Source organism: Ciconia boyciana, chromosome 17 (assembly GCF_034638445.1).
Source record: "Ciconia boyciana chromosome 17, ASM3463844v1, whole genome shotgun sequence".
Classification (NCBI taxonomy): Eukaryota; Metazoa; Chordata; class Aves; order Ciconiiformes; family Ciconiidae; genus Ciconia; species Ciconia boyciana.
Genome location: NC_132950.1, coordinates 12266767 through 12280239, shown reverse-complemented (window position 1 = coordinate 12280239; position 13473 = coordinate 12266767). Strand labels below are relative to the sequence as shown.

The window sequence follows — 13473 nt, the reverse complement described above, 5'->3', positions numbered from 1 at the left end:
CGCACTCAGTAGGATAAGAGACTTTAAAACTAGCATATGGATTTTGGCTTCAGCCATGTATGGATCTAAACGCCATCTCCAGGCTAGAAGTGAGCACTGGTGCAGAGCCAGGACTCCGGGAGACCCTGTCCCCGCTTACCTGCGTTTCCTGCACCCAAGACCTTCCCTGCTGCGGACACCTCCTGTCCCAGTAACTCCTCTCGCTGCTGTAGGCTACAGGTCTGCTGGGGTTTCCCAGTATAAAACTTTGGCATTGAGGAGTTGGCATATCTGCTGCCTGCTTACAGTTTAAAAAGCAGCGAGAGGGACAAAACTGCCCCTTTTGCCTGAAAACTGTCCGTTTCGAGAGGCTTTTAGCTGAGCTAAAGCCAGCTGTGCCAGGAGGCAAAGCATAAGCCTCGTTAAGAGGAGCTGTCTCCATTTACACATCTGGAATGATTGTGCCCTGCTAATACGCATTGTTTGGCCATTTTAAAAATACTTCCTTTTTTTGTTATTATCAGGACAAAGGTACCCCCCCCTTTTTTTTTATTTTACTTTTCTGTAAGAAGGTGGCAGGAACTACCCTAGTCATTGTGTTGGCTTAGGCTGAATTAAAGGCCTGGCTGAACAGGCTTTAAAGTTATTCCTGGCTAACTTTTGAGATAAAAGACCAGCAGAACCATTGAAATGAATGAGGTCAGGTTCTGATTGCAGTGTCCTGGAGAACTTGAGAGAGAAATAAAGAGCACGTATTCAGAAGATCATGAGTCTGATCCTCTGCCGCTCTGCTAAGTGTAAGGTTTGCTTTTAAATTCAGTGCTTGCCAGCAGTGAGTGAAAAAGAGCATCTGTGCAGGCTCTGTATAGCTGGTATTTTCAGAAGTGTGTATGTGATTTAGGTCCCTAACGGCGAAACTTAACTTCAGAAAATGGACAGGCTATACGTGGGTTTGCAGATTTCACTTATTTTGTCTCTTTAATGCTTATAGTAAGTGCTGACCTGGGCTGGGGGACAAGTTCTCTGTCCTGTTGCTATTCAGTGCTACACTAGTGGCTTAAAATCTCATAAAACAGTACCTTTTGTGAAGATCAGTTATCGTTTTTCTGCTGCGCTGCTCCATAATTGTTCCCCATCAGATCTATGTGGTTTATATTTCCCATTAATAGTACTGGGTAGCGTTTGGCGTTTTTCTGTACTGTGCTGACCAACGCAGCGTCTCTTCCCTGCCCATGAACCGATCAGATTTCCAACGCTGAGTGGGCATTAGCAGAAGAGGAGAACATATACTGTTCCTTCGCATTTGACTTCAGGATTTCCCCCATGACGCAGGGCCATCTCTTCTAGGTCAGGAGCTCTTGGTGTGGTGTGTGTTGCTCAGAAGGTAATTAGTACTTGTGCTTTTTCTTTTCTTCTGACCATGTAAAAGTTCCCCCTCTCTCCATGATTTATGTGCTGGTTACAGAAATGCCCGTGATTTGGTGTAGACCTACTTGGGCTTGAGTGCTCGAAGCTTGTCTTTTTTCCCCCAACTGCTGTCAGTTGGTTTAGTAAAAGATACTATCTCTTCCTATGCACCTTGTCTCTGAAATACTTCAATATGTCTGTGGCTTTACCTTCCTGCATAAGAGCAGAGTTTTCTGCGCAAGGTTTCTCTCTTTGTGCAAGGATGTGGGGTTTTTCCACCTTTCTCAAGCCGTGGGCCAGCAGTCCGTTGCTGTGCAGGAGCACTGCTCTCTGTGTAGATGCTTCCTTTCCCTAGGGGGGCTTGGGAATAGATGTATGTAGGAAAAACTCCATAGCCCCACTCTCCGAGTGGCTAACTGACAGTGGTCTTGTGTCCTCTCGCCTGGCGATCGGGGGAACTGCACCCATTTCCCTCCCTTTGCACCTTCCCACCAGACTGCGATAAGCCCTGATCCCCTTCAAATATTTCACAAGGCAGGTGAAGCGAGGCTGATGTTGGGAGCTGGGTACTGACCCCTGTCACTCTAAACTGATGCTGAAGTGCAACAGGGAGCTCGCTTGGACTGAAACAGAGAGGAGTGAACAGAGAGTCCAGGTTTATGTTGCTGTACCTCCAACAAATACCTGTCTGGGACCTCGGACAGGCTGCTTCATGGTCCACGAGCACTCTGCATCCATGAGTCGTTTGTTGGTGTCCTTACAGAGGTTCTTTCTTGCCAGCGTTTGCACACACGTACCGTCACTGTCCTGTGTTTAGCTTAGGACGTCAGCAGGGTGGAAGTGCTGTGCTGGGAAGGGTCTGGCTTCCACGTTACAGATATGAGTCATAGTCATAGTTCAGCGCTCCTGGTTCCTAATTTTTTAGTTTTGTTGAGGAGGTTAGAGGGAAAAGGGAAGAATGCAGGAAGAAGATTTCATTTTCTGTCTTTAGAGTGGCAGAAATACTTTTTTTCAGAGAGAAAGCCTTACAGCTTTTCCTGAGGAACTTCAGGCTTTAAATTTACCCCTGGAGTTGAAGGGACTCACACCTGACGTGGTTAAGCATTTCAGTTTTGGAGGCTCATCAGTTTTCCTTCAGAAGGCAGAAAGCAGTTGGCCGAAGTAACCCTTTAGGTTTTTGTGGCCAGCTCTCGTCCTTTCCCTTTCTGCCTGAATTTGAAAGGCGTAACTATATCTGGAGATGTTTTACACCAGCATAACTGGTAATAAAAGAAAACCAGCTATGGACATGGGAGTGACCAAGTTAGTGTAGATTATAGTTGTCTTAGTTCTCCTTTTATTTCTTTTTCTTCCTTCTGTCTTTAGACTTTAAAGAGAAAGGAAAAAGAATATGAACATGAGATGGAGCGGCTGGCAAGAGAGAAGATTGCTACCCAGCAGCGACTGGCAGAGTTGAAGAACGAGTTGAGCCAGTGGATGGACATCTTGGAGATTGACAGAATTATTCGACAGACAGTTCAGCCAGAGGATGACCAGGCATCTACCTCGACAGCATCAGGTACCCGTAATTACTCTTTTCTTGTCATCATCACTGTGTGTCACCAACACCGTTACATAGTGGTGGTGGGCATCTTCATTTAGCACCATCAAGGTTTCTTTACATTCAGAATGAATTTAAAGGTTTTCAAGTGTTTTGTAATCGTTGATGTTGGCCTGATAATACACTGCCACTTGTGTAAAGTAAACTGAAAATCGTGCATCAACGTTAGGTAGATGCAAAGCGCAGTTTTGCACATTCAATCTGCTCGTACCTCACATGGAGCTCCCTGCTTTCAAAACTTAGTTTTCCTCTTGCACAACTATGCTTCCCTGCTCGCTAGAACTGAGTGGTGTATGAGCATCCTGATGTATTTGTGCGTGGATGTGGGAGGGCGTTCAGCCACGTAGAGAAGAAGGAATTGGTGCAGGAAGGATCACCAGAGCATTTGAACAACTTAATGAGCCTTCACGTTGCGTGAAAAGGATTCACAGTGAAGATGAAATGATACTAATGAATATCTGGCACGCTGTTCCCAGTAGGAAGTTTTTGTGAGATAGGAGAGTGCATGCTTTTCTCCATACCAGTGATCTGCAGCAGGAAGAATAGGCAGTCCGTGGATGTACAGTGCTTTGCTATCCAGAGATGGGGAGGCTCTAGCAGTCCGTAACCATTTGCAGCAGTTCCTTCAAATCGCGACAGCATTTGCTCTTGGCACTCCAGGCAGACGATACAGCGGGTTCCAGGAAGGGAAAACCTGAGCTTTCTGGTTCATTCAGGCTTGTAATCGGGCTCGTCACCTTTGAGCATACTCGCAGACTCCGAGTGTAGGCTGATGGAAGTTGAGAGTAGGAGTGCTTTGTCAATAGGCGTGTCAGCCGTTCACCTCTCCAGCTGGCCTCTGCTGAAAGTGATCACTTCAAGCTACTACTAACCACAGAGCTTGCAAAAGGGAAGTGTCTTCCCTGGCTTTCCTGCTGCTTCTCTATCTTCTGAGGTTTTTAATCTCTGCTGCATGTCTGGCTTTAGAGCAGGCAGTGCAAGGTGCCCTGCTCGTCTTCCTGATCTCCACAGGGTCAGCACGTTCCTGTGTTACTTCGTTAGTTCATGGCCTGGACGAGAGTCCATTTTCCAGAACCAGACGAGGAACTTGCTGCCATGTTTCTCCATGGCTGTTTCCTGCCTGCTCTGGGAGCAGAAGGGGTGGTACCGATCGGTGGAACAACTGGACAGGAAAGGAAACCCTGTTCTTCTTCCGAGACGGAGCCCTCCTCAGCCCAGACGGAGTTCAGCCCAGGTGCTCTCCGCCTGCCTCTGCTCACGGTGCTTCCCTTGCCTGCCGAGCGGGATCTCTCAGCCTGTTGTGAGCACCCCTCTCTAGCTGGGGCTTCGAGCTAGTCATGCCTGCCTGGCTCCGGGTCCTTGGCCCACAGGCAGGGAGGAGAGGGGTGTGCCGCCCCACTGGGGCTCGGTGGAGCCTGCCGTGCCGTGCCGTGCGATGCTGCCTGCCCGTAGTTCGGTGACTCCTCCTGCTGTCGTCTCTTCCGCCTGTGCTGCCTTGTAGGGAGGCTGGTTAGTCCAGTTCGTGCTCTGCTTTCTTTTTATGGGAGTCTCTTCCTTTCGTTTTTTCCAGAGGGTGAAGACAACATGGATGAAGACATGGAAGATGACAGGCCAGTGAACTCATTACCAAAACTAACCCAGCGCCAGCACCCAGAGCTCCTGAAAGCCGTCCCTTCAAACGCTGCTTCCCACCACCCGGCGGTTCTGCCTCAGCACCTGTCCATCCAGCAGAAACAAACCCCAGCCCACGCACAGCCTCCCATCCAGACACAAGCACTGGTCCAGCCGCAGGCGATCGTCCCTGCACAGACTCACATCGTGGCGGCTTCGACAGTGCAATCGACTGTTATTGCCCACACCGCCACTACCCACGCTTCGGTCATTCAGACTGTCAACCACGTGATTCAGGGTCCACAGACCAAGCACATTGCTCACATTGCACCTTCCACGTCCAGCCCTGTGCAACTTACCACTGCTGCTCAGCCTATCGGCCACATCACTGTGCACCCAGCCACCATCAACCACATGGCCCACCTCGGCCAGCAGCTGCCCATCTACCCTCAGCCCGTGGCCGTCAGCCAGCCCGTGGTGAGCCATATTGCTCACACGATCTCGCACCAGCAAGTGAATGGAACCACAAACCTTGGCCAGCAAGCGGTGATGGCCAAGCCTGCTGTAGGAACCCAAGTTGTCCATCACCCACAGTTAGTTGGGCAAACGGTCCTAAATCCGGTGACTATGGTAACCATGCCATCATTCCCAGTGAGCACACTGAAGCTGGCCTAGAGGGGATCGTCCGACGGCAAGGTCTTTGTTGGGAAACTTTCCGAAACTCCATACATTCCAACCACGTCCGACTCCGCGGGAGGGAAGTGCAGAAAGCGCCGAGTGGCAGGACGCCGGGCTGGGCTGTCCTCAGCCGCCCAGTAACCAGCCTGCCGCTGGCAGCGAGAGCCGGGGCCTCTCTGCACTTGAATTTTGCTAATCTGAGAAAACTTCAAAGACAGTTGTTCATGGTGATTTTTTTTCCTTTTATGTGTAATCAGTGAAATATGGATATGATGTTCTTAAGACTTTAATTTTCCCCTTTTATGTGTTGCTTCTTTGTAGAATAAAAATTGCTGATCTCTTTATTGAGACATTGCGTAGAATGGGAAAAAAAATCATAGAAGTCTATATTTATATATATGTGTGTATGTGTGTGTATATATATGTATATACATATATATATAAATATAACATTTGAAGAAGGCCTTTTGTAAGGTTGATTATTTTGCAGGATTATTAGACAAAATTCATTTTTGGAGGAAGAAGACAGAGTGTCCTCTCTAAACAAGAAACTTTAAGACAGATGGTTTGGTGGACCAGGGTACTTATACAGTGACAAAAAAAAAAAGTTAAACCATGTTAAAGGTATTTCCCGTCAATATATTACATTTCAAAAAACCATCTAAAATCACTGTGACTTGTTATGGCATTTTAAGGAAATTCTCTGTCCTGTCTAATAAAAGGAAAAAGAATACACAACTGGACTTCATTTGTGGCAGTTTTATAAATGACTTGATTTTTATAGCTATGTCAAAAAAATAATGTTTTTTATTATTTTAATGGTTGACAATGTTTTGTTTGGATGGTTTTTTGGGGGTTTTGTTTTTTGTTTTGGCTTGGTTTTGCTGATGCAATAATTGATTTTGCAGATCTCTGTGCATGGCACTCCCCCTTTCAGGATTCCTCCTGCCAGTCCCAAGCCCCCAGGTTTCTTGCGTTCGTTTTTGTTTTGCAGAGGCAGATATTTTGTGCTGGCAACTTGCAATATGTTTATCTGGTCCGATAGAGCAGAACCTGGGACAAGAAGACCAACAGAAATTAAGTAGATTTGCTGCATGGGTTACTTTTCTTTGTTAGTTTGTTCCTGAACTGACCCCCTTTTAGTGTGGGAGTCAGTGGATTAGAAAAGGGATAAATGTGCATGTGCTATCTTCCAAAGTGCAAGCAGTTTTGACATCTTTTTTTCTTTGGGGGGAAAAAAAATTCTAGTCTTGTATGGGATAACGGTATATTCCAGGAGATCAGGATGTATAACTTGTGTCTTACAGACTACAGTGAGACGTGCACCAAAGAACAACCCCTCATCCTAAGTGACCCTCTTGTTCATCCTTTCCGGTGGTTAGGTCAGATCTCACTGAAGTCAGGGGCAAGCTCCCACGGAGTCACGAGAGGAGGGATATTGTTCAGCTCTGCGGGTACTTGCCCGCCTGCCTGGGAGGTTGCTTAGGACGTGTTTCATCGCTGACTGAATATTCTGGTCCTTGCACCGTTTTGTGTGTAGTACTGCTATTAATGGTCTCTTTTCCGTCTTCCTCTCTTTTTAAAAACAAACACTCCGCAGTCCTTAATGCAGGCAAAATTCCTGCTGTAGCCAGCGGATGTTTTCCTTGGGGCAGGATGGGAGGGTGGTCCCTGCTGGTCCCTGACCAGGTACGCTTTGGAGGTGACGCCCGTTCAGAGGGGGAGGTAAGGAGGGGCTGAGCAGTCACACCTTCACTGTGCTGGCCGGCTACATCCAGTTTTGGGCTGAGATCTTCCACAGGAAAACACGATCCGTAGTCTGCCCAAAATGCCAGTTGGCTCCAGCAGGACTTTTGCCTGGTTGTGGACTGCTGTGAACAGTGGCAGAGGTTTAATTAAGAAAACTTGCCAGTTCCATACCGTCCATGCTATGGTTGAACTGTGCTGGAGGCAGGAGTCGTTACTGCAAACAGAGATCAAGCGTGATTGTGCCTTCTGAGCAGACGTGGCTGAGAATTGCATTAAATCTGTTTATAAAGCCCTGGGTTGCTCTGTAGTTAACACTTGGGTTTTGTTTTGTTTTGTTTTGTTTTTTATCCCTTGCATCCTTGAGTCCAGGACGCTCTTGCCTGTGTTGCTAGCACAGTTTCTACAGCAGAAAGGACAAATCTTTAAGGATTCCTGTCCTTAAACCACATTTAAACAGATCGTTTGTTCTCACTTCTAGTGCACCATTAACACTGGGGTTAGCAGAATCGCCAGGGCTTTATCGTCTCCTTGTACCTGCGGGTGCTTTCCCAAGGACGTTGTTTTGTGTGCCAGTATTTCGGATGACAGCGTTAGATACCAGGACAGTTGCTCCTCATCAGAAACTCTTGAAAACTGAGTATTTGCAACAGGGTCATCTCCCTTCTTAGGAGGAACCGTGTGGATTTGCCTTCTGTAGCTGCGTTAGGAAGGGAAGGAAGCATCTATCTGCCTTTCTTTACTGTTCCAACCAAATAATAAAATCGAGGCCAGAAGCCTCATTTCTAGTCGAGGGTGGCTAAGCTTATTGAAGGAGAAAAAGCCTGGATTGGGAAGCGGGGCTCGGCACACGAGCATTGACCGAGAGCCCCTCCGTCCCCCCGACGTCGTTCCCTGTGTGCCACGTTGGCAGGAGCTGCGGGATCAGCCTGCACGGGTTGGTCCTGCTCTTCTTACATGCGGTTTTGCATGGCGGCTTACTTTCTGCATTGAAAACTCTGCTCCCACCTTAACCCTGTTGGCTTCTTACCCCAAGATAGGTCCTGGTGACCAGCAGTGACCCAGGCATAGAGCTGCTCTGTGCTTTCCACAGCAGGAAGTGTACGGGATGGAGAGAAGAGTTCCCATTTCGTTTGATACAGGCGAATGAGCTTTCTGGTGGATGATTTAATGGCCTTTACTGTACGGACAGGTGATGCTGCTCACCTCCTCTTCTTTTACTCCCTTAGGGTTTAAAGGTAACAGTGTCACTACCCTGCCCACCTACAAGTCCCGCATCTTTGCCAGTTTTTCTCTCCCCCTCGGCGTTCGGCAATGCCGTTGTGTCTGAACCCCTTCATCAGTGTTAGCCTCCACTTGAAGAACAGCTTGTCCTGCTCGGCCAGCCTGTAAGCTGGTCCAGACGTCTTGGGTCCCCCCATTCTCATCTGCCTTTTCCATGGCTACCAGAAACATTTCTTTGGGGTTTTTCTGTTTGTTTTTTAAAGTCAGCAAACTTCTTTCTGTTCTGTGGGGAAAAGAGCAAACCGCAGCCCTTCTTTCCCCACGTCTGTCATTCCTGCTCAGAAACTTTGGATTTACGCTAATGCTCTTAGAAATCATGTTCAGTACTGTATAACAAGGGGCACTTTAGAAATGTCTCTCCTCCTTTGATATATGTGTTTTCCCTATGGAGAAAGCTATATATAAATATATATATATGTACACTTTGGGATTCAGAAGATCTAATTTGTCCCAAAAAAATCAATAAATATGAAGTTTACAAGAAATCTCTTCTGTTGTTGAATAATATTAGTTATGGGTAACCATACCACAGAAAAAATAGCAAATGGGTTTTCTGTGTAGCAGTTTTGAGAAGACTTTTCTGTCCTGTCAAGCCTGCCTCAGAGCCGGTAGGTTAGTGGAGATGCTTCCACCGAGGGCAGGCTCTGGGTCCATCCCCTGCGGCGCTGTGCTTCCCGACCGCGCGGCCTGCGTGCTCCCCACGGTCCCGCGCTGCCAACAGCAAAAGCGCGCTCAGAAGCTTGATCTGTGCTTAAAACTTCAGCCAGCGCAGTCGTGTTTGTTTGAAATGGACACCAGCAGATCTGTGTGAGCAAAACCCCTCGGACAGCTGCAGTGACAAGCAAAAATACCCTCTTGCTTTTGCAGCTTACCCAGGCTGGGGAGCTGGATTGCGCCGTCCCGGCAGGCGAGCGGTTTTGCTCCTCTGAGCTGAGCCTGCCCCGGGGAGCCTCCGCGGCTGCCCCGGTGCCCGGTGCGTGGCAGAGCCGGGTCAGCAGCCGAGGAGGAGCGGGCTGGCAGCCGGGCACGTCCACTGCTTTCCTTCAGGCCACTTCCCACTCCCACCTGCCAGGTAAATGCAGGCAGAGAGGAATAAACCCAAACTGCTACTGTAAAATTATCCTGAAAAGAGTTCTTACAGCTGACACTTTAGAATATGGGAATGTATTCCTGACCTCACCAATAAAAATTAGCCAGAGCCCTGTAGTTTAGCTTAGGAAGGGAAATGACCCGATCTCCCACGTTCTCTGCAGTCGCTCGAATGGGGTCGGAGAGGCAGTGGGTCGGGTCGGGCGTCCCTGTGCGTGCGTGTGTTGGTGTGCGCGGTTGATGCCGGCTGCGTGCGCTTCGCTCTCCCGCAGCGGGAGGTGGAAACAAGGTGTGTGTGAGACTGTTCTCTGAACTCCTCGGTCTGGTGACGGCACCGGCACCAGCCGGTCACCGCCTCTTGCTGGCCCGCGTGTGCGGTGGTCCTGGCTGGAGCCGCTGCTGTCCTTTGCTCATCCTCTGATTGCTCAGGATTTCTAAAACCGATCAAAACAGGTGGGGAGGTGGAGGGAGAGGGAAGAGTTTAAAAAAGGCAGACAAATTACCAAAAGTAATTATAACAATTTTTTGCGTGGCATCAGGTGGACAAGTGGTAGGAATTTTTGAATTCCCAATTCATGAGCTGGGTTTTAAAGCCCTGTGTAGGGTTACGCTCCTGTCCTAGTATAGGGTGAGGGGTTGTCTTGGCTGGAGAAACCTTAGCGTTATTCAGAGCATCAACGGTCTCAGTCGTGCCACCGCTGCTGGGGACGCGGTGACTCGTGCCCAGACCCAGTGACAGCCAGGCTCTCGGAGCAGCTTCCCCCAGGGCTCCTGCCGCTGGCCCCTCCGGCTCGGCCGGTGCGCTGCGGCGGTGGCAGCTGCCGAGGGCCGCATCGTCAAGTCTTGACTCATACCTTTCTCGGGCAAAACCCGACTGTTCTCAGGAAAGACTGAGGAGAGACTTGAGGATGCCAGCCCCTGCTGCCGACGGCTGCTGCCCGCTTCAGAGTGGGGCACTGGTTGTGCAGCGCCTCATGTGCAGCCCAGCTCCCAAAGTTTACAACATTGTGCAAACTACATCATTGTGTAAAACAAATCATTTTTATTTGAGTCTAAGCCAGACCATTGCCTTCAGCCTTCCTTTCAAACAAGGCCATTTTTCTGCTGGCGTTTGCTTTGCAAAGAGCGAGAGAGGGACGGACTTGTAGCCGCTGCTGACGCACGGGGCAGCGCTGTTTTGCTCAGCCCCGGTATTGAACAGCTTCGGTGGGTTTGAGAGCCAGTTTTTGACCAAAAACATTCCTTGTGCATTTTTCTTTTATGACGATGACCCACAGAGAAGGAATTGCATGCTTTGTTTGTGGTTTGTGTTCAGGACTAGTGCACCCTGACGGGGGTTGAGCAGTGAGGGGTTTGCTTGGGGAGGGGGACGATAACCTGGGGAGGAGGACGGGCTGCACTTTGCTGGTCAGCGAGGCAGGCGAGCACCCCCCTCGCTCACGCCTGGGCTGTTCGGGTCCGTGCAGACCAGCTCAATCAGAGGGAAGCAGGACGACGGTCGTCAGGAGGGTTTTCCCGTGCCCGTGGTATTGCTGGAGTCGGTGGTGCCGTGGTTCGCAGGCGGTTCCCCAGACCGGTCCCGGGGCGCGTGCACAGCCCTGCCTGGCGAGCGGGACCCTGCTCTGCCCGCCCGGGTGGCAGCGGCTGCGTGCAGCTCCGGGGCCGGGTGCACGGTGGGGGCCAGCCAGCGACCCACCTCTCGTGCCCAAGAAAACGGGGCTGAAGCCAAACTGCTGCTGTCGGGCCTCTTTTTTCTGCACGTGTGTGTGTGTGTGTGTGTGTCCCCGTGCTGGGGTTGAACACTGGGTGTCGAAGGCAAGGAGGGCTCAGCTGGGCAGCCCCGCAGCCCCCGGCAGGATCGGGTTTTGTTTTCTTGAGCAGAGAGCTGGACAGCAATGATGTCCTTTCTGCAGAAGCTTCTGCTCTTTTAAAATCGTATGCGGTTTATCCGGGTAGGAAATGCCCCACCAACTAATTGGCATTCAGCGTATTACCGTGCAGGTCCAAAGACCGGCCAGGCTGCTGCCTGCTGGTGTTGGACTACTTGTCTCTTCTTCTTTGTTTTAATTAAAAGTGGCCTTCTATAACAAAAGAATAAAAGAAACAAAAAAAAAAAACGTAAAATGCCTTTGAGTGGTTTAGGTGGAGGTGAGACTATTGCTGCTTGTGTCGGTATTGGTGTGATTGTCCGTATGCACGCCTGTTTATATACGTATAGACATTCAATGCAAGACTTTATTGTGTCTCCGATTTTTGTATGTAGCCTGTGTCTCTTTTGGACTGGTTTGCATCCTGAGTGAATTTTTTGCATTTAAAAAAAAAAAAAAAGTGTGAAAATTGTTCGGGGCTGGGTGGGGACGAGGGGTGTTTGGAGACCTCCCTTGTGCGCCTGGGGAGGGAGGCGGGAGGGCCGGGGGAGAAGACGTAATTTGCCCGGTGTGACGACGCAGTTGGTGCTTGTTTGGCCCCTTTGCTTTCTGTGATGTGTATGGACGTGTCCCCAGCGAAGGTGAGCCACCTTGGCCACGTATATCAGTCGACGTCTGCTTACCTGAGCAGCGCGCTGGCTCAGTCCGTTGACTTTCAGGCACTTGCTTAAGCTTAATTAGACACGCAGCTGCGCTGAGCTGGGACCTGGCTGCCCTAAGGCTGCTGGAGGTGGCATGGAGGTGGGCAGCCCTGAGCACCTCGCAGGTGAGGCTCCTCTTCGACTTTGCATCTGTTTTTTTTCTTGAGTGAACAGTTGTTCATTTCAGTGTTATTTTAATTCTAAAAGATACTGGAATGAGGAAAGGGAAACTCTCATACTTCTGGCCTATTTTCCATCCCTTGTTATCATTTTGAACAGGTTAAAATTGATTATAACGCTGTTTTTAGATTGTTTTCTTCCTTAGTCAAACATCAGTAGTTAGGAACAGATGTTTAGAGTTAAGGAAAATAGGTTGTGGATAGGGTCAGTCGCAGCATCTTTCTCTTCCTGTTATATAGAGCTTAAAAATAATAATCCAAAACTTGAATTACCAAAATACCAGCATAAGCACAGCATTGGACAGGTGCAGCCTTGGCAAATGTTGTGTTTAGCTGTTTCCACGCCGTGCCACCGGGCCAGCGCTGCTTCTCGTCCGGAGCTGGGTGCAGCAAACACGAAGGCCCCGCTGTCGTTTATTCCCCGCTGCCCTGCACCGCCAGCGCAGGGGACGGTGTTGCTCTGCACTGGGAATTTATATTCTTACCGACCGTGCGATGCCGTTTTGCTCCCTCGGAGGGATTGCGCGGCTCTGCTGTAGATCAGGATGAGGCCCATTCATTCGCACTCTTTCTTTGTGCTGTGAAAATGGATTTGAGCGTGAAGGAGCACTGGTGGTGGGACACAGAGCCCTCCACGGCTCGCCGGGGGCGGAGGCTCGCCTGCGACAGGACTTGCTTCCAGGGAGACACCCCAAGCTCCCATCCCGTCTCCCTGCTGGGCTGGAAGCCCTCGCCGGCCGACAGCCCGCACGGGGTGTACGCCTCCAGATGAGAAATCCTGGTACGAATGCCTTACGGATTTGCCTTAACAATCTGATCCAAAAGAGTGTTTCTTCACAGAGTAAGAAGTATTAATTGCATCCACCCAACGATTTATTTGCATCTGGTCAAGCACCAGCCTAGGCATCGCTGGGTGAGGAGCTGCGGTGGAAGCGGGGACCTCCCGTCCCTGCTGCCAGGGTCCCCCGCGTCTGTCACTGCATGTAACCACCCTCCTGGCTCAAAGCGTTTACCTTTATCCTCGCTGCGCTCTTTGCGTTAGGAATGTGTCACTGAAGATGCTGATTGTAAGTGCAGGATTGCTGCCCATGCTGGCCGCTGAGTCAAAGCCCTGGAGACCTGTTTGCCTCCCCGTGCACATCACAGGAAAGCCAACCATCGGCGCGCGCTCACACTGGGCAAATGCAGTCTTTGTTTACAGTGAGGACGTGTCACTGTGTTACCAATTTATTGAAATACTGAATATTGAGAAACCTAGACTGTAAAGATTTTTATGTGTTTGGATACATCTGCTATGTGAAAAAACAACTAATTTTGTACATATTGTATTT

General features: G+C 49.6%; 1 protein-coding gene across 1 annotated transcript in view; it reads left to right on the top strand.

Moving 5' to 3' along the window:
• MNT (MAX network transcriptional repressor) overlaps window positions 1-6013 on the top strand; it is a 46363-nt gene extending 40350 nt beyond the window's left edge. The window contains 2 exon segments of the mRNA XM_072882302.1: window positions 2752-2944; window positions 4557-6013. Of these exon segments, the coding sequence (XP_072738403.1) occupies window positions 2752-2944; window positions 4557-5272 (909 nt within the window). The 3' untranslated portion in view covers window positions 5273-6013.
• The last annotated feature ends 7460 nt before the right edge of the window (window positions 6014-13473 follow it).